This window comes from Xiphophorus hellerii, chromosome 14 (assembly GCF_003331165.1).
Source record: "Xiphophorus hellerii strain 12219 chromosome 14, Xiphophorus_hellerii-4.1, whole genome shotgun sequence".
In the NCBI taxonomy this organism is placed as follows: Eukaryota; Metazoa; Chordata; class Actinopteri; order Cyprinodontiformes; family Poeciliidae; genus Xiphophorus; species Xiphophorus hellerii.
In genome coordinates this window covers 14,160,847-14,180,041 of record NC_045685.1, presented here as the reverse complement: position 1 = coordinate 14,180,041, position 19,195 = coordinate 14,160,847, and the positions used below count along the sequence as shown (strand labels likewise).

Sequence of the window (19,195 nt, the reverse complement as noted above, 5' to 3'; positions counted from 1 at the left end):
TTGAAGCCCGTGTGGAAACGCTGCTACTTTCCCTCAAATTATTTCAGTCAAACAAGTTAATTTATGTAGGTAACTGATTTTTTAATGATAATATATGTAACTTTACGTCACATATATGCGGTCCCGTTAAAGTTTGAGTTTCTTTTCGGATTCTGTTACTATTACATTTTCATCTTATTTAAAATTTTGTTTCACAAAACTCCCCAACCACTGAGACGCAGCATCGTTTCTTACGCAGTGCCAAACAAAGTAACTCCAGTGATAAAAAAAAAAACATTGGTCATCACGAATGTTCCTGTGGCAAACGATATTTTCGTAAATTAGGAAGAAAATATTAATGAATAAATGGCTAGATCTCGTCTGTAATTCAATTCAGGTGAATTTTTATTTGTGAATAAAACTTAATTTCTATACCTTTTGGATCTAAACCCTTACATGGCAAAATGTCTAAGCGACATTTATGGGAGTGATAAAAACTCCTCGTAGACATTTATGGGAGTGATAAAACCATATTACTTTGTGACAGATTAACAGCAGTGGCAACGAGGCAAAGAGAATATCATCGGTTCCCCGCAAAGGAACGAACAGACGCATAGTCGGTACGACCATTTAATTTCGTACTAATAGATCTGTTACCAAAGTAATGAAAATGTGTTTAGACTTGTGCACTCGAATATACAGCTGAAAGAACATATTTAAAAGTAGTTGATACTTTTCTGTTGTTTCGCCAAAATGCGACTCCGGTGGGACTCGAACCCACAACCTTTGAATCACTTCGTGTTTGCCTAGAAGTCCAATGCGCTATCCATTGCGCCACGGAGCCACCTGTTGATACAGGCGAGCACTGCTTCATTTGAACAAAACACAACAATTTCCCTGGAACAGTTTGTAGTTTTGCAGAAAGAGAAGCTCCTGTTGTGTGTGGCCTCAAAAAGGTGTCCGTGAGGACATCGCCTTCTGAATATAGCTATATATGGCGGTAAAGTAATCCCACTTGTATTGCCAAAATAATACACAGGGTGGCGCTAAAGCCACGAGTCATAATAATCCAGGGTAGTAAAATAAAATGTCTCTTTGCAGTTCTTTTTTTATAATTGACAACTGTCTTTTTTTCGACACAATTTGTTTTCATTCACACGTGTGCCAGAAAAGCCTTTTCGAATTTCATCAATTTTTTCCAACATTTGCGCGTCTAGAGAGCAGTTTACGGTCTCGTTTTACCTCCGTGGTGCATTCAAGTCATGTCCTTATGCTTGGTTATCAATATTCACTAAAGGAAGTAATAAAATGTCATCAACATTTGTATTCAAGCCGCCCTCCTATATGACATGAATTCTGCTGGAGTACGCATAATGTGTTCAGAAATGCCCTGACATTTCAGAGCACAGCCACAGTAACTATGGACTTGATAAAACACTCCGTATTTTATTTCTTTGTCTTTTCTATTTTTTTATGTCTACTATGAACCAGGATACTGTGTCTTTAATAAGTTTGAACTGACCTGACTTTTTTCATAGTAATATTAAAAAGATGTACTAATTTTGTATATATTTTTAATACAGATCACGTAGTTTACCACTTAACTTGAATGCACTGTGAAGTCACAGTAATTCCCAGTGTAGACGCGCGGCCTGAGGGGGAAGGGGTGCAGGGACACATCCCAACACACAGGAAAGCCAATGGGAGATAATTATCTTGTCCTCCCGCCGTATCTTTGATGTGTCCTCCCAGGAGCGGAAGTGTCTGGGATTCCGCTCAATCCATCGCTCCAAAACCAGGCGTTTGCACGGGGAGGACGTAGCGTTTGCTTCTCTTCTCTTCCCAATAGAGGAGGGAGATCTTTCACCGTCGCTGTGCGCTATTCATGAGGCTTTACCAGCGCGGGACATGGTCTTTGAGGTTAGAATATTTTTCTTTCCTGCAGCAGACTTCCAATAAAACCAAGGAGTGGCTTAGAATGCTCGAAATTTACAACAGAGGCATGTTCGCTCTTTTCTTCTTCATCCAGCGTCATGTTTTATTATAGGTCTGCGCAATAGCCACGGACGCCTGCCTGGACACGGGAGGGGATTAAGTTACTGCTACTGGCGGCGGATTATTTTATTGGCCTCCTGTCACGCCTGCCACCAACCAGCCTTTGGTGATCCTGTTTCCAATTAAGCACGATCGCTGAAGAAGAAGAAGGGGGGAAAAAAACAGGTACGTTACTGTCCTCTAAAATATGGGAGCGTTCCTCTTTAAATAACGTCTCACTATTGGTTTAACCACGCTGAAACGCCCATCCTTTGTTGCTCATTCCCCTAGTCACTCTTTGCATGTCGAGATGCTGTATTTAAATACGTCTTTATTAAGAGAGGGCTACAATTGGAAAAATAATGAGAATTGATGCAAGCTTGGTGGTGATAGAGTAAAACGCTTAGGATACGGTCTACATAAAGCGGGATATTGCAGGCTTTTGAAGCAACAGCGTCCTCATTTGCAAATTATGCATAACAATGCTTTGCATGAGTATTTATGTCTCTTGAGCGATTTGTTTTTCATAGAATGTTTTATTGTGAGACGGAAAAATAAATGGTTTTGTTGGAGTAGGTAGGTCTTTACCGGTCTGTCTTAGCAGAATAGCTCAGACACAGGCAGATTGGTTGGAGAGAAACGTCAACTTTAAATGTTGCCACAGCTTTTTGGGTGTAGGTCTAGGCTTTGACTAGACCTTTCTGGCACATGCATATGCTTTGATGTAAACTGTCCACTGAAGTTCTGGCTGTATGTTTAGGGTTTTTGGTCCGGTCTGAAGAGACTCCTTTCTGGTCTCAAAGCTTTTGCTGCTTCTAAAGCGCCACCATGCTTTAGTGTGTGAACTGGGCCGTTAAGGATTCTAGTTTTTAAAAGTAGATCAAAAAGTTGTTGACATTTATCCAGAGCATCTTCTTCTTCGCGTTTGCTGTCCCTCTACTTTGCCTATTGCAAATTGACAAATTCTCTCACCTGGTGGACGACCCAGAGTTGATGGGGTGTACAGTAGTGCTGTAGTCTGCTATCTTCAGCCCTCTGTGGTCAAAGTTTGGGATATTGCTTTCCGATTTAGCCATCCTTCCATTGGCCATACCCACTTCTCCTTACAAGGTTGCCGAGAGATTGGGGGGGCTCGGTAGTCATTGGGTAAGAAGTGGGGAGCGCCCTGGACAGGTCGTGAGTCCAAAATCGAACTCTCCATACCTTTCTCCCTGACCTGTCTGCTGTGTTCCTTGGTCTTAATGATGGTGTTTGTTCTGTAATGTTTTTTTTAACAAATCTTTGAGGCCTTCACAACATGCATTTACATTGAGATAAAATCATGCACTAATTATGTGACTTTTGAAGGCAAGTGGCTGCACTTGATTTTATTTAGGGGTGTCAGACTAAAAGGATTTAATACAAATGTACACCTTGTCACTCTTGATTCTGCTCTACTTCGTGTCGACCCACCACAGAGAAACCTAATAAGATGAAAACCTTCCAGGTGTGTGTCTTGTGATTCACTGCAGACTTCCTCCTTCCTGTGTTTTCATGTTGTGCCTTGCTTCGCGAGCCGTAGAGCGTTAGCTGGACGCCAGCAGCTTCCACTTCCCAACCCCCCTCTCCTTCCTCTGTCCCAGCATGTTTTGGTCCGCTCCGTGCCGTTTTGGTCCACTCAGTCTTGACTGTACTTTCCCAGGACAAAGTCTAAGCACAAAAGAATTCGCCTGATGTTTTGACGGCCCTGTTTTCTCTCTCTAACAGACATTAGTTAAGAGTTTCTTTCAAACACAGACGTCAAACTCCGGTCCTTCAGGTCTGGCGTTCTGTAACTTCTAGATGGGCCTCAACTGAATCAAATAATTAGTAAATAATAAATATGAATCAAATAATTAGTAAATATTTAAAAGTTGAAGGATATGGGACCCTGAGGACAGGATTTGACACACAGGGCTTTACAATGTTGCAAATTGACTTAATTATATTTATTTATTTTTACAATAAGGATAGCCTATACTTTCAGCTTTAACCTTTACTTAAGGTAAATGGACATTTTGGCCTTAACCCATTTCATAAATCTGCATTCCTCTGCAAATAATAGTAAAAAGCATTTGAAATCTATGATTTCTCTACTTTATCAAATATATTTAACATGTTGTCACTCCCTTTTATACTAAATAGCATATAACTAAAGGAGACGGCATCTCTCTGAAGTACTGAGCTTTAGAAAGTATTAATTTAGATACACAACTATAGAAACAAATGCATAAAAACACAAATTTTATTTGAAATCAATAGCAAATTAAAGTGATTGCCTTTAAAAATTAAATAAGAACAATTCTGAAGACCTATTTGCTTTTATATAATATATATCTATATATAGTGAAAAAACATTTCATTCAAACATTTAGTAAGATTACATTCTGTAGACAGCGGAACGAAAACTGATGAGTAGCTCACATTTTGTCAAATTAAATCACATAAATTAATGCTTCCACGTTTTTCCGCTGTAACAGTATTTTCCTCATCCATCCGTCCGCAGGGATGTCGTTCCGTAGAGGTGTGGTCCGGCAGAGTAAATTTCGCCACGTCTTCGCTCAGGCCTGGAAGGCCGAGCACTGCCTCGATGACGTCAGAGTGTCCCGGGTGACATGGGACGGCCCCCTCTGCGCGGTCAACCCCAAGTTCATCGCGGTCATCATCGAAGCGGGGGGAGGAGGCGCCTTCCTCGTCGTTCCGATCGGCAAGGTTTGACCTTCTGCATCAGCATCCTGTATCCGATAAAACCGCGGATCAATACGTTTCTTTCAAGCCGAAAGCTTCTCCATGACATCACCCTTTATATCCCACTAATGCACGCGAAGCACTTTTACAGTCCAGACTTGGCGCTGTACTGTAATGCAGCCTTTCAGGTCAGTGGAGTTGAGCTTTTTGTTTTCTCCAAACAGAGCGGCAGAATCGACCAGTCCTGCCCCACAGTCTGCGGACACGCGGCGCCTGTGTTGGACATCCAGTGGTGTCCTCATGACGACAACATCATCGCAAGTGCCTCAGAGGACTGCACAGTGAAGGCAAGTGTTCATGTGGAGGTGGTTTGCGGCCCTTTATCAGCTGGTTTCAGATCAACTACTGGCATCTTTTACTACCACAAGTAAACGGCCAGGGTTTAAGATGAATATATTATTCTGGGCTTTTAGAGGTTTTCTTAGGAACTTGTTTTTCAGGCTGGAATCACTTTGAAACATGCGACCCTTTTTAGAAACAACTATTGGCTGCAGAAGTTGGAATTTGTCGTGGTTGCTTTATTCCACCCTCACATTGTCGAAACTGTACATGCAGGCTGAAATATATACATACGGTCGCCAAGTCTTATAGTAAGTGATCTTTTAACTGTTAACTTGACAAGGGCGAGTTTGATGACAGTTGAGGCAAAGATTGAGCTGTTTAACCGGAAATCTTTGGAGGATTCACAGTGAGACTTTCCAAACTTAAGAACACAATGCAAACTGCCAAGTATGGAGTTGATTTACTTCATATACGCTGTGTAAAATGGATGCTAAAGCTCCAACATCTTCAGCTCAACTCAACTCTGACTATTCTTCCAATTCTTGTTTTTAAGATCCCTTCACAGTGTGAACGTTACATAATCACTCTAACCTGGAACTTGGATAAATTATTATGAGCCTCAAAGTAACATCACATTCATTCTCAGAACCAGTGCTTGTAAGCTTATAATTCTTGTAAAATTATAATAATTTCAAGATAAGAAACTAGTGTGTTACTAAAGGAAATATGTTTCTATTATTTTTATTTTTTTTAAAAGTGAAGTGAGTGAAGGCAACAAACAAATTAAATGGTTGATGTATATAATTGGGTGACTATTAAATACAGAAGCAACTATCGCTCTAAAATGTTGTTGCAACAGTTGCACACAAAATAAAATATCATCCACTTCCGCAAGGAAAACGGATAAGTGGTTTTATTTTTGCACACGCTGGGTTTCAAGTGACTCAGCCCAATCAGGTCTGCTTTAGAAAGCAAAAAAGGATGTCAGAGACCAAGACGAACAGCTTCTCAGACAAGCACTGCAAAGGTGCAACATTACATAGAGTTTGTTGTGCCATTTGAAGGTGTGGCAGATCCCCGACGGCGGGCTCACCAGTCCGATGACGGACCCGATTGTGACCCTGGAGGGCCACAGTAAAAGAGTGGGAATCCTGGCTTGGCACCCTTGTGCCTTCAACATCCTATTGACTGCAGGTGGGATAATTTTTTACTTTCCAGTTCTCATTAACCATGGCTGAAAGTGCCTGATAAGGAAGTGTTTTTACTTAGCTTACTTATAGGTTATTCATCAACTAATAGGGACTCTTCCTCCTCTCTGTGTATTGTAGCAACATAACATGGAGTTATGTTGTGGCATAACTCCATGTTATGCCACAACATGCCAACACAACATGTTGGCATGCCAACACAACATGTTGGCATGTTGTGCTGCCACAACATAACATGGAGAAACAACTTCTGCTACTGCTGAAGTTGTTTGAAATCTTTTGATATGCTCAGTAGCTGCGTTCTTGTAGGCATTCCTCAAAGATTAATACCAATCCGCCTTACTCAAAGAGTATGTACTCTTCTGCATTCTCCAGACTGAAACTATTTGATATTTGTCATATTTGGTTTCGTTCCATTTATAACAAGCATATATTTGCTTAAAATAAGCATATTTGTCACTCCGAATTCTAATAATAATATTATAAATGCAGAAGTATTCTAAAGTAAGAACATTTTTAATCACGATTCAATGTAAAGGTTAGATTTTGCTCAGTTTTTTTTATTGTAAGGTTGTTCTCCTGTAATCCAAACGTTTTCATATTTATATTATCTTACATCTTTTTTTTTTGTTGACACAATTTATAAATAGACTTTTCTGTATCTTTGCATGAGTTCTGTAGAAAGTGAGAGTTGAGGAGCTGCTCTTCTCTTCCTGAGATGGTGTTCAGTGACAGCAGCCAGGTCCAATACTGTTGCATAATGAAGGCGGGGAATAGGATTTCCCTTTATTAACATGTAGCGAGATTAAAGGAAAACGTAAATAACCTGACAAATAATTACAGTTTTAAACACATGCCGAAGCTGCCAGATTTCGTTTCGTTTGAAATCTGTCTGAGTAACTCTAGCTTTGGACATGGCGGGCTTCCACTTGACCTCATTCGATTTTGTGGTTTCTGCTCTCAAGTATCTATTTAAATTTTGCCTCCTTGAACATGGTGATGAAACTCCAGAAATATATTTTTAAAAACAGTCTGAACTTTCATGCAAGGCAATATAGTGTGTATATTTCACCACAATGCTTCAAAGACGAGAACCTTTACCTCGACTCCCCGTCTTTTGATTTATGCAAGCTTCTTTGTCGGCCGTCTGTCTAGGCTGCGATAACGTGGTTTTTGTGTGGAACGTGGGCACGGGCGAACTCGTGTACCAGCTCGCCGACGCCCACCCGGACCTGATCTACAGCGTCGGCTGGAATAAGGATGGCAGCGCCGTGTGTACTGTGTGCAAGGACAAGGCCCTGCGCATCATCGACCCACGTCGGGGCGCTGTCCTGAAGGTAGCTTCACAGTGTTACGCATATATTTGTATCTGTGTGTGCGGACATGTAGGAAACATTTGTATCATTACTCATGTTGTGTGTTGAGTCTGTTATCAGCCTCTCTTCCCTCCCAAAGGTCAGAGAAAAGGTCCATGATGGTACAAGGCCCATGAGAGCCGTCTTCCTCGCCGATGGGAAAATTTTGACCACAGGCTTCAGCCGTATGAGTGAGAGGCAGCTCGCTTTGTGGGACGCAGTGAGTTTCCACCACAAGACTTCAGCTGTTTACAAACTCGTTGGAGTTTCACAGCAGAAAATGTTGTTTTACAGGATAGTTTGCTAGCCATTCAGTCCCTTAGGAAAGCATCCATCCGTTCCTCTTGAACTTTTTTTTTCCCCTAATTTTGTGGCGGTATAACATCAAGCTACATTTTATTTTATTTTACATGATAGACCAACTCAGAGTGGCATATAAATTATAAGGAGATGGAAAATGATACATGGGTTCACTTTTTTTATTATTATTTCATTAGGCACATCTGTGTCAATGCTGTGTCGAAACACTTTTTGCTGCAATTACTACTTTTAAGTATTTTGTTGTATGTCTCTGACATCTAGAAGTCGCTACCCTTCCTGTCCTTTTGTGCAAAACAACTCAGACTCCTGAGACTCGACAGAGAACATCTCTGTACTTTTTAATTCGTAATGTTCTCCTTGCCTGGCATAGACATAGACAGCCATGTTGTGGTAGGTTTCCCATTGTGCCATTTCCATATGATGGACTGATAAGAGATGTGTGAGATGTTCAAAGTTTGAGATTTTCTTTTTGCACATCTCCACGTCTTTCTCCCAGACCTGTCTGCTGGGTCTTCACGATGCTGTTTGTGAAACCCAAACAGCATCGTTTCTGAAAAACCTCTGAGGTCTTCACAGAAAAACTCAGGTTATACTGAGATTAAGTTACACACAGGTGGACACTGTTCACTAAATAGGTGACTTCTTAAGATGCACAATACAATTTTAAGATTTGTTCTTGTAACATACTTGAGAGCTGCGTGGCCTTTGTCTTCCACTTCCAAATTAAACAACACTTTTGTGGTTGTAATCTTTAACAGAAGTGACTACCCTTTGCAAGCTCATGTGTTGGATGTGCTTTTTGTTTTACAGAAAGATCTCTCTGAGCCGATGGCTGTGCAAGAAATGGATACAAGTAACGGAGTTCTTCTTCCCTTTTATGACCCTGACACAAACATGGTCTACCTTTGTGGAAAGGTAAACGCATAGCAGTTTTAAATGCAGAATAGTCTCGCAACCATTTTCAAGCAGGTGAGTTTGATTTCTCTTCATTTCAGGGGGACTGCACCATCCGGTATTTTGAAGTGACAGACGAGTCTCCCTACGTTCACTTCCTGAGTTTATACAGCAGTAAGGAGCCTCAGAGGGGTGCAGGGTTTCTTTGTAAAAGAGGCGTGGATGTCAACAAGTGTGAAATTGCCAGGTTAGCTCTTTAAATCTGCTCATATTTTTGCTGTAATCATTTGGAATATTATGTTTAGAATATTCTGCAGAAACGGGTAAATACATTTCACTGGAGGCATCATACAGCACACTGTGTTCGTGGCTCTACTAGTAAAGATTTCGTAAAAAGCATTAAAAATGTTTAATCTTACTCCCATTTGTCTGAAAGTTGTTATCCTGACATGCCTCTCAATGAACTGGTTAGCATGTGGATAGCATACTACATTGTGGATTTTTAAGTAATATAATGGTTATGGCAAAATAATAATGCAAGAACACGTTCTCAAAGATAAGCTTTAAACTCTAATGAACTGGAAGAGATATTAAATATACAAGATAAATAATAAAACGACAAATAAAATGAATTCTGAAGTCTTGGTAAACAAAATTGTCCTTCAGAATAAGGGCTAGTTGAGACCAAAGAACCAAACTGAAGACTTTTATCCTCCAAGTTTTGGTATAAAGACAGAAAAAAAGAGATAAACAGTAAATCATGCCAATGGAAATTATTGAGTTTGTGTTAATTTATCATGAAGTTAATTGATTTATTGACTATTGTGACAGGCCTATTTAACACTCATCTGCCATTTCTTATGTTAAAGGTTTTCTTACCCCAACTGACTGAATGTACTCAGATATTTGGACTGGATGTCAATAGGATTTAAAAAAAAAACAATTAATATGAAGTAATATCACTCCAGTAAAAGAATAATTTATTTTACTGGTGCCACTAAGTATATGGGAAGTTGTGTTACAAGGTTTTTTCTTTATTCTGCTCGTTAAATTGGTTTACATGCCTTCCTGCTGACTCTCGTTTGTAGATTCATGCTGTGGGCAACTTATAGTACAATCTTGGTTGCTCGCATTTTGATGCAAAAATACCCTCAGAGATTGCAAAATGTCTTCATGTGGTTTACAGTACTCTGAGAAAAAATACACTACAGTTATCACGTCAAACTTCATCTACTTCCTGAAAAATATTCAAAAGTTGACTTAAGGTGTATTTATACCACTTGAAAGTACATATAGTTTCCGCTCAACCTTCCCTCTAGTGTAATCAACACAGAACTATTAAGATTATTCAGTTCTGTTATTAATTTCCTGTTAACCTGCAGGTTCTACAAGCTGCATGAAAGGAAAGTGGAACCCATTTCTATGACTGTACCACGTAAAGTAAGTCGCACACATGACCTTTAAAAGAATGTTACTTGGATTAATGTACAGAAGAAAAAAAACACTTTTTCTCGCTACGTTTCATTTTTTGCCCCACCAGTCAGATCTCTTCCAGGGAGACCTGTACCCAGACACTGCAGGCTTGGAGCCGGCTCTGCTGGCAGATGAATGGATCGCCGGACAGGACGCAGCACCTCTGCTCGTCTCTCTGAGCGGAGGGTACGCGGCTCCTCCTTCCAAACACAGAGACACCCTCAGAAGCAAGCCCAAGCTAAGCTCTCAGGACTCCGGGGCCGGGGGCGCCGCCACAGCAGCAACCGTAGCAGCCGCTCCCACACCTACGCCTACCTCTGCCGCCAAGGAAGTGGAGGGAGAAACGCCGCAGCCACGAGTGACCGCAAGGGAGACGGATGGAAATACCGAGAGGCCGAGGAGAGAGGTAAAGATCCTTTCCTAATACTTTAAACCGTCCCCACAGCCACAGACGATCATCTTTATGTTCTCGTAACTGCTTTCTGATTTGGTGCTCTTCTTTGTTTTAGGATGAAATGTTGAGTGAATTGTTAGCAGAGATGAAGGCCTTACGGGCAGTCGTGCTCGCTCAGAACCAGAGAATCGAGCTGCTGGAGAGGCAGCTCGCCCGGATCGAAGACGGCGACGTGTGAGGAGACATAAAACTCACCGCGTTCCTGAAGAATCTATAGACTGTAGCCTTACTAGTCTTAACAATACCTTAATGCTTTGTGAGTGTAAAAACTGTGTGTAAAGACTATGAATCGCAGTGGCTTCCAGCTGCTATGATCAAGGCTGTACTTCCCAGATGATTTTTCTTTTTAGTAAATATGGTGTCATCTGCATAGAGTGAAATTTATAGCAAAACTAAAGGATCTTGTAGCAGTTATTGGAACTTGCAACTTTGAGCTTTTTTAAAAAAAAAATTAATACTTTGATTCTGCAAGACTAGAGGAGTTACAACCGGGGTTCCCAAAGTGTGGGGCGCGCTCCCTAGGGCGGCGCAGTGCCAAGATGGTTTGTATTGTGTTTTGTTGCAACCTGAAGTGTGAAATAAACTTCAGTGGAGTTTGAAAACAAAATATGTGTATAGGTTTATGTCTGGTTGAACGATGTGTGTGCCCAGTTGATTTTTATTTTTTATTTTTTTTTATTTTTCGGGGGGGATTTTATTGTAATCCATAGGAAGGCCCAGAAAATCTTTGGGAACCACTGAGTTACAATGACACGATTCCTTTAAATTAACGCAAAAGGTTATAATAGGCGTAATGTGGAACTGTGCTGACTTGGCTGAAGGTTGCCATTTTATAGCAAAACATTTAATTACCTCCAACACGTGTGTTTTCCTGGCGGACATTCATCAATGTCACTTTTAGGGCTTATTATTCAGGTAGTTTGAGGTGCAAAAGTGTCAAGTCATGGCTTGACTTTTTACATGACTTGTTCTTTGTTTTCCCTCTATTTTATATAGTTTGCTCTGTTCAAATGTATGAGCCTAAAATCTCAATATACAACAGTGAGAACCATGTGAGCGATGGGTGGTGAGAAAGTTGTGGAGTATCTATGTGTAGTTTCATTCCGTGTTGTTGCAGTAATGGAAACGGTCGAGCGCTAGTGATTTCGTGTGTTAAGAACAGCGGCTGTGTTTTATGGGTCACTTTGAGGTTAAGCATTTGATTGAAATTACACACATGCATTTATAACAGTTTCAGTCAACAGAAATTTAACATAACACTATTTTTCCTTTGGTTTCAGCGAAATATGCATCCGTGTTCAAATATGTAAGTTTAGTTCTGTTTCTTTCATTTTAGTCGTACTTTTGTGAACGTTCTTTATTTAGAGGCATTACTGTGTGTTTTATGTAGCAGTAGGATAACAATGTTGCATTCCAGTTGAGCCCTTTAATACTTTAATTCTAATTATGCACTGACCTCTTAACACTCCTATGAACAACAGGTTCAGCTAGACAGTGGTGTAATGATTGACTCAACTTTGTTTCATGTTTTGTACGAAAAAGCCTTTCGGTTTACACTAATGTTCCCTTCATGGTCAAGTGTTTGTGATCAGTTCTAGTTCTGATTACCCTTGGAAATACTGTGTTTGAGTGTGGTAATTGTTAAATAGATGATGAATGGACTTTGTTTTTAATCCAACTTGTCATTCTTAATAAAATATCCCATAAAATATGTGTCTGGTTAAGCTGACTGAAGGTAGAAGAGAGTACAATATTACTCTTTAGGTTGTAGCCTCTCCACAGTTAATTACACCTTAAAGAGAAATAACAGTAGCGAGTGCTGCTATGATAAAGATGAGAACTTTGAGAAGATTTTCTGGATTAAGTGGAATGTTATCTGCATCGAGCGAAATTTATAGCAAAACTGAAATCTTGTTTTTTGCTACAAATTAAGAGTTTTTAAAGTCAATGCTTTGAGTTTTTAGCATTATTTTGAGCTCACCCTGACATCCAAAGTGTCATTTTTTTCTTTCTCAGACATCTACTTCATCTCCGTGCTAAATAAATTGTAGCCGTTGTTTGATGGTGCTACGTGAACTTTTTAAAATGAACACTTGATTTCTGCATAGATTAGAACAAAAAGATAAAAAATTTACAAAATAGAATTTGATTATTTGTGCTGTATAGCACTGCAATTGCTCATTAAATTATTTCCTCTCATAGACAGAAATAAATGTCACCACTATTCTAGTATTTTTAGCTCATAGTCTAAAAGCTGACTATTTGTGTTTTGTTTTTTCTCTCCAACTTTCTAATATGCTGCGTTCAAACTCATGAGTGAACATCTGTTCCCTTGAGTCCAGGTGTTTGTGATCAATTTCAGGGAGATAATACTGTTCTTACTTGTGTTCATTGTTTCTTGAGCTGATAAATAAATTCCCTTTAAAAATCCAATTTGCCACCTTAATAAAATGTCTGGTAAGACACATTATTAAGAAGAGAGCATTCAAAGAAAAAGTTTAGGTCTGATTTGGTTGTAGAGAGTAAAAGTTTGTGAAAGTTCAGCAGATAAAAAAAGGGAAGTGAACAAAGATGAACAGCAAAGGCAAAAAAAAAAAAAGCAAATTCTGGTGCTTGAAACCAAGTGTGTGTGTTAAGAGGCTGGAAAGCATTATAAACAAAACTCTGTGGTCTGATAAGATGAAAACTTAGTCAACTGTGCAAAACTGAAGTTCATCCAAAGTTTTAATGAAGAAAAGTTCTAGAGCTGACCTCAGATTAAAGTAACATTTCTAGAAATTAGTCCATTTGAAAGCTATTGAATTTGACTAAATGCTACAGAAGCCATGCTGTCAGTAATTTTTTATGCATATTGTCCAACTGAGAAGAGCTTTTACATGTGAACAATGCAGAAAATAACCAAAAACATATGAAAGTTTCCTCAACCTTTGCAGCTCTAAAGTACAATTCTTTCATGTTAAAATAGCTTTAAAAAAATTGTAGTGGGCTCAACAACAGTATCCAAATCTAAATTAAGTTTTGTGTAATTATTTAACAGGTGTACAGTGTACATTTACAGCACGGTTTGGAGACATTGTTGCAAAGTGCAGACGACTGTGAGCCGGCCAGCAGTGCAGAAACAGGATGTGGCCAACTCGTTTCAGAAGCTCTGCACAATGTTCAAACTTTGCATACACTTGTAGAGGGTTCCAGTTATGCAGATGCAATATTTTTAAGAATTGTCCTTAAGTCAGACACTAATTCGATCACTGGTTCATACAGATTCATGTTGCTCGACTAGCTGTTTGTGCACAACATCAGAGTTGAATCGACACTTGTTTCATGAGCTCTGTTCTCCATTGCAGAGCTTCGTTGTTTGCCACAAAACCAGACTCAACAGGATGTACACCATTCAATTTGAAAACTGTCAGTGGGTTTGCAAGTTTTTTTTAATATATCTTTCATGTCCTAAGGCATTGAACTGCACCTGTTCTGCCAACTTGTACTGACAAAAGTCTGCCTTGAAAGAGAAAAAAAAAAAATCACAAAGACATGTTCTTCTTTCTATAAATATTTGTGCATTTTCATATCTGTGCCTTCCACCACACCTCGCTGCAAGTTTGACTTTAATCTGTGCTTGCACTCCCTCCCCCCAGCCTCCACCCACCTCAAACAGTTTCAGCTAACCTTTTTTTTTTTTTTTTTCATGTCATGCATCACTCCCCTCAGCTCTTCTTCTGTCCCTCTCATCTGCAGGCATGCAGTGGCATTTTTCAAACACACCCTTACTGACATGTAAGCTAGTCCCGGTCTCATTGCCAGTCTTCGGTCTTTGGCGCCACAAACTTTAGGTTTATCTCTCCCAAGCAACTTTGGTGAGTTTTTTTCACAGCTTTCTGGTTTCTTGTTTTTTTATCTGCTGAAATCTATTTTTTTTACATGGTAACTGTTGATCTCAAGAGTTTAATTTGTCAAACACGTGTCACTGTACAACTTAAAGCATTTCTACTACAGCTACTAGTTCTACGGTTTATTTAGAGCATCTTTTTTAATTGTTTTATTACACAATGTCTCATTGTGATCATCTAAAGTTGAATGTTTTGTACCACAGCAGACTGACTGAGGCTGCTCAATTATCACTTTGACAGGAAACCAGCAGCACTGAGAGCGATCTGCTGAGCTTCCTGTCTTTCAAGTCATTGCAGGCGGCGCAAAGTGCAACAGAAATAGTCCTCTTGAGTATGTATAATACTGTTTGCTTTAAATTGTTTGAAATGGGAAGTAGCATTCATCCTGTGCTGATATTGTTCACAAATAAACAAGTTGGCAATGCAGTGCATCAAATTAGTTAAATATAAAATGTGGTTTATTAAAGTGATTACATTCATAAACTGAGTTATAAATTATCCTTTGCTTTTGTAATTTCCCTGTTTTCTATAGGCTGTAAATGTAAACACACAGATGGATTGTCAGATGAGAAGCTCCAGGTTCCCTTGAAACTACCCGGGTTTTTTTTGACCGCACACTTCAGCTGAAACAAAGGCATTTGAGATTTTTTCACTCTCAACTGAAGGTTTATTTTAAAGGTAAAGTATCTTGAAAAATAACTTTAGAGTTTATTGTCAGAGCTGCACGGATAACATTGACAATCATCAATTGAGGCTCAATATTTGAATTTCATTCCGTTTTAAAGCTCTAATTGTGCGCTATTCAAGAAATAGTTTGGAAACTACTGTATAAGTTCATACCTTTTACATGAGAGGTAGATAAAAACCTGCAATATGACTTCATTTACAGAGCTGTGACAATGTATGCGCCCCTCTCCAGACGTCTTCTGCTTTTGTTTCATTGTCACACCTAAACGTCAGTGATTTTCGATTTCATAATCTGTTACAACAGGACTGCCTAAAGTTGAAAAACTAGGGAAAAAAAGCAGCTCCTAATTTTACAAAACTCATGTAAAACATATCTTTGCTGTTGAGCACAACACCAAAATGCATTTTCTTAAAAGTTAAAGACTAGGCAATGCAAAGTAGAAGCTTTGCATTGCCTAGCTTCTATTAGGCAATGCAAAGCTGAGGATCATGTAATTCATGATCCTCAGCTAACAAAAACTTTGGTAAACAGTTTAACAGCATGCATTGTGCCTTGAAGCGGTTGTTTTGCATTTTGGAAGGGAAAGTTTGGGAAAATGTTTTGAACCTTTAACATCGTATTGGCAGTACATCTTTCTTATTACTTCATTTTTAATACATTAATTTATCCCAGAGAAACCAGCCAACTTATACAACGTAAATAATTTTCTTAACCTTCAAACCTCTTCATGTTTGAATTGGTAGGTTATTAACAGGGAAGCAAATAATTATTTACACTGTAAATTGAGGCAGGAAGCGGTGCGCCACCATTGATCTTTCTATATGAAACACGTACTGGCATGAACGCAAAGTATGAGGTAAAAATAGCAGCTTTTCTGTAAATAACCTTCCAATACGAACAACAATGAAATGTTCGCAAAACAATGCTTGCATAGACTTCAATATCACTTTTTGAGGCTGAAGTTGCTTTAAGATGCCTGAAATCTCAATTGGTTTAGGCCAATATTGGACTAGCTTCAGCTTCTGGAACCAACTAATCTACCTTAATTCAAAATTAGGACAATACAGGAGCTTTCTACTGCAGGTAGGATCTTAACTGACTAAAACCTTTAGACAGAACATAGCTTGAAAAATGTCTGTCAAAACCAGCAAACAATGTTCCCAATTATTCTGTTTCTTTGCTCGTCATGAAATAGATATGTAGAATTTTTATCGTCAGCTTTCACCATTATGCTCCACTTGATATCTATGAGAAACTGTTTTAGAAATCGCTTTGGGTTTATCTCAAACATAAAGGACACAGAAACAGAAAAAAAGGGAGTAAAGAATGGTAGAAAGATGGGGGGAAAGTCTAAAGGACAAGAGCAGAGGAGAGAATGAAGCACTGAAACAACACAAGTCAGCACCCTGGTAGTCTGCCTCTAAACCTGCAGGAAGAGAAAAAAACAAAACTGAGTGATCACAATAAAAAACAACATAATATTTTTTAAACGCAGGACTGCTACTGCAATCTTTCCTTAATCTAAACATTTGCCTTTGCTTTCTTCAGCTCCCACTTTAGATTTTATTCATTTCACTTTGATTCTTAAATTTAAATGTAAACATCTTTTGTCAAACCTAATCACTGGAACTTATATTTTTACATCTTTATGTTATATACAGAAAAGCAGTTCGGGTTGCATGTAAAAAAGTTTAACTAACACTTATAGCATAAATTTGACAGTGTTCCTGTACTTTGTAGCTTAACTAGAATATGGATAATGTCCCAGTAACAAACTTTTTTTTAAAAAATCATAAGGAAGTTTATGCAGCTTAATTTTCATGGTTTTAATTATTTTAAATCTCTTTCCTCTTCTCACCTCAGGAAAATGTCCAGCACTGTGGCGATTCTTTCAATCCTCCTGTTGGTCCTAATTGTACTGCTGGTTTTCTTCTACAAGAAACTGAACCAGGAGGCAAATAACCAATACACAGTCCGGAACATAATATACAAGAAAGATGGGGTCAGGGACCGGGTGAGGTCCGCAGCACTAGCTGTGGAAACACGTCTTGGAATCCAGGTGTGGCCTCGCGGACATGATGACGAGGAGGAGATAGAGGAAATTGAGGACGAGGAGGGAGCAGTGGAGTCTGGAGACAGTCAGCACCAGAGTGACGGGAGTGGCACGGATGGAGAGAATGAACAAGAGGAGGATAGTGTGGACCACAGTGGTAGCACAAAGGAGAACGAAGGAGATAACTCAGATGCAGAAAGTTCAGAAGCAGGGGAGGAAGATAGGCTGCTAGATAATACACCAGAAGAGAACGAGGAGGTGGGGGATAAGCAGGAGAAAGAGTTAAACGAACAAGGTAAAGCAGAAGCAAGTGGTGGCACTGGATTGTTGATAGACCTAAAGCAGTTCTCTGGAAGCGCTATCTGGTCGGAACAGAAAGAAGATGAGAGTCAGGGCGGTGACGTGACTGCACTGTGAAAACGAGCAGAATTTATAAAGCAGGGAGGTGTGAAAATGGGCTATTTATAAAGAAAAAGATCACAATTTCAAGTAAGCCAGGGAGGAGGTCATACCATTTGAAAATAAAAATCTAATTTAGAAAACAGTGCCAGCACAGCTTCAGCCTCATAATGGTGCATCTTTTATCTTCACGCCTTTAGTGTTGACACGTCAGGGGAAAACACAATGGCTGAATGAAGCTGTTATAAATATGCATTTATATGGTTCTTGTAAAGTTTGTGTAAAGTTTCTCATTTTGGACTTTAAAATATGTTTTTTTAGGAAACAAAAAGATATATGTCTAGCTTTTCAATGTAAACGGGTTCATAATATTTTCTCAGCTGAGTAGTGATTAACTCTCTTTGACTATATATACTGTAAAAGAGTAACAACTACTCAAAAGGTGAATATTTCATAGTAAAATAAAGGCTTTTTGTTGCTGTATTCTCTAGAGAATAACACTTTGAAACAAGGTGTCAATATGCTCAACTGTCGGTCACATGCTCATGATGTATATGTTGCTAAAAAACAAAATAAACTACAAATTTGAATGTTTTTATTTCATAATTGAATTCTTTTTAAATAAACTTTTCAAAATAATTAAAGCTATTGGATTTTTCTTGACCAATCTTTAAAATATACACATTTTCATTCTACTGTGGTGTTCTTTTCATTATTAGTTTTAAAAGTTATATTAACTTTAAAAATGTCTTACTTTTTATTTCAGAATATTTTTCTTTTTCTCCATTTGTTTTGGCAAATTCTTAATTTTAGAAAAGTTCTTTTTAAACACATAGATTAATAATGTAATTTTGCAGCCCATTTAAAAAAAAAAAAGTACAAACAAATATTGTGTTTATATTTAGTTATTTTTATTAGTTATTTTACCCCCCGATAGTATTCTCTGTTTCTGTCTGACATCATAAAAAAGATGTTATAGTGAATAATTTTTCTGATAACGCTGGACAACTCAGACGTCATTATCGCTACCTTTATATTACAAAGTTGAAGTCGCGTCTACCAATGGGGATGTAGCTCAGTGGTAGAGCGCATGCTTCGCATGTATGAGGTCCCGGGTTCAATCCCCGGCATCTCCACGACTATCTTTTTTTTCTTTTCTTTTAGCTATGCATAATTTGTTATAATATATAGTTAAAAAAATATGTCGCAAGCATAGTATGACACGGACAAATTTGTTTTTGCTACACAAAAACTGATAACCAATATAAATATGACATCAGTTTCTGATTGGTCAGAGAGGCTCTTCCTAGATTCTGATTGGATACTGGGCGTTCTATAAAGGAAGCGATATTTATTTTTATATGAAGCTATTTTGTGGAGGTGTAACAGATTAACTAATAAG

At 38.7% G+C, this 19,195-nt stretch overlaps 1 protein-coding gene and 2 non-coding genes across 4 annotated transcripts; 2 read left to right on the top strand and 1 right to left on the bottom strand.

Annotated features, from left to right (window-relative positions):
* Positions 1-735: 735 nt before the first annotated feature.
* trnar-ucu (transfer RNA arginine (anticodon UCU)) lies at positions 736-823 on the bottom strand. Its single transcript is given in 2 exon segments — positions 736-771; positions 787-823. It is a non-coding gene; the product is annotated as a tRNA-Arg (tRNA).
* Positions 824-1,631: 808 nt separating this feature from the next.
* coro1b (coronin, actin binding protein, 1B) lies at positions 1,632-12,479 on the top strand. Of its 2 annotated transcripts, none has more exons than XM_032583787.1 (12): positions 1,632-1,899; positions 2,027-2,199; positions 4,538-4,743; positions 4,944-5,066; positions 6,126-6,255; positions 7,425-7,606; positions 7,725-7,844; positions 8,756-8,860; positions 8,941-9,086; positions 10,222-10,279; positions 10,380-10,718; positions 10,822-12,479. In XM_032583787.1, the coding sequence occupies exons 3-12, from the start codon at positions 4,540-4,542 to the stop codon at positions 10,942-10,944; spliced, it is 1,530 nt and encodes a 509-aa protein (XP_032439678.1). In that variant the 5' UTR covers positions 1,632-1,899; positions 2,027-2,199; positions 4,538-4,539; the 3' UTR covers positions 10,945-12,479. The 2 variants fall into 2 exon arrangements, with proteins under 2 accessions (XP_032439678.1, XP_032439679.1); XM_032583788.1 differs by having other exon boundaries at positions 2,009-2,199.
* Positions 12,480-18,857: 6,378 nt separating this feature from the next.
* On the top strand, positions 18,858-18,929 carry trnaa-cgc (transfer RNA alanine (anticodon CGC)). Its single transcript has one exon. It is a non-coding gene; the product is annotated as a tRNA-Ala (tRNA).
* The last annotated feature ends 266 nt before the right edge of the window (positions 18,930-19,195 follow it).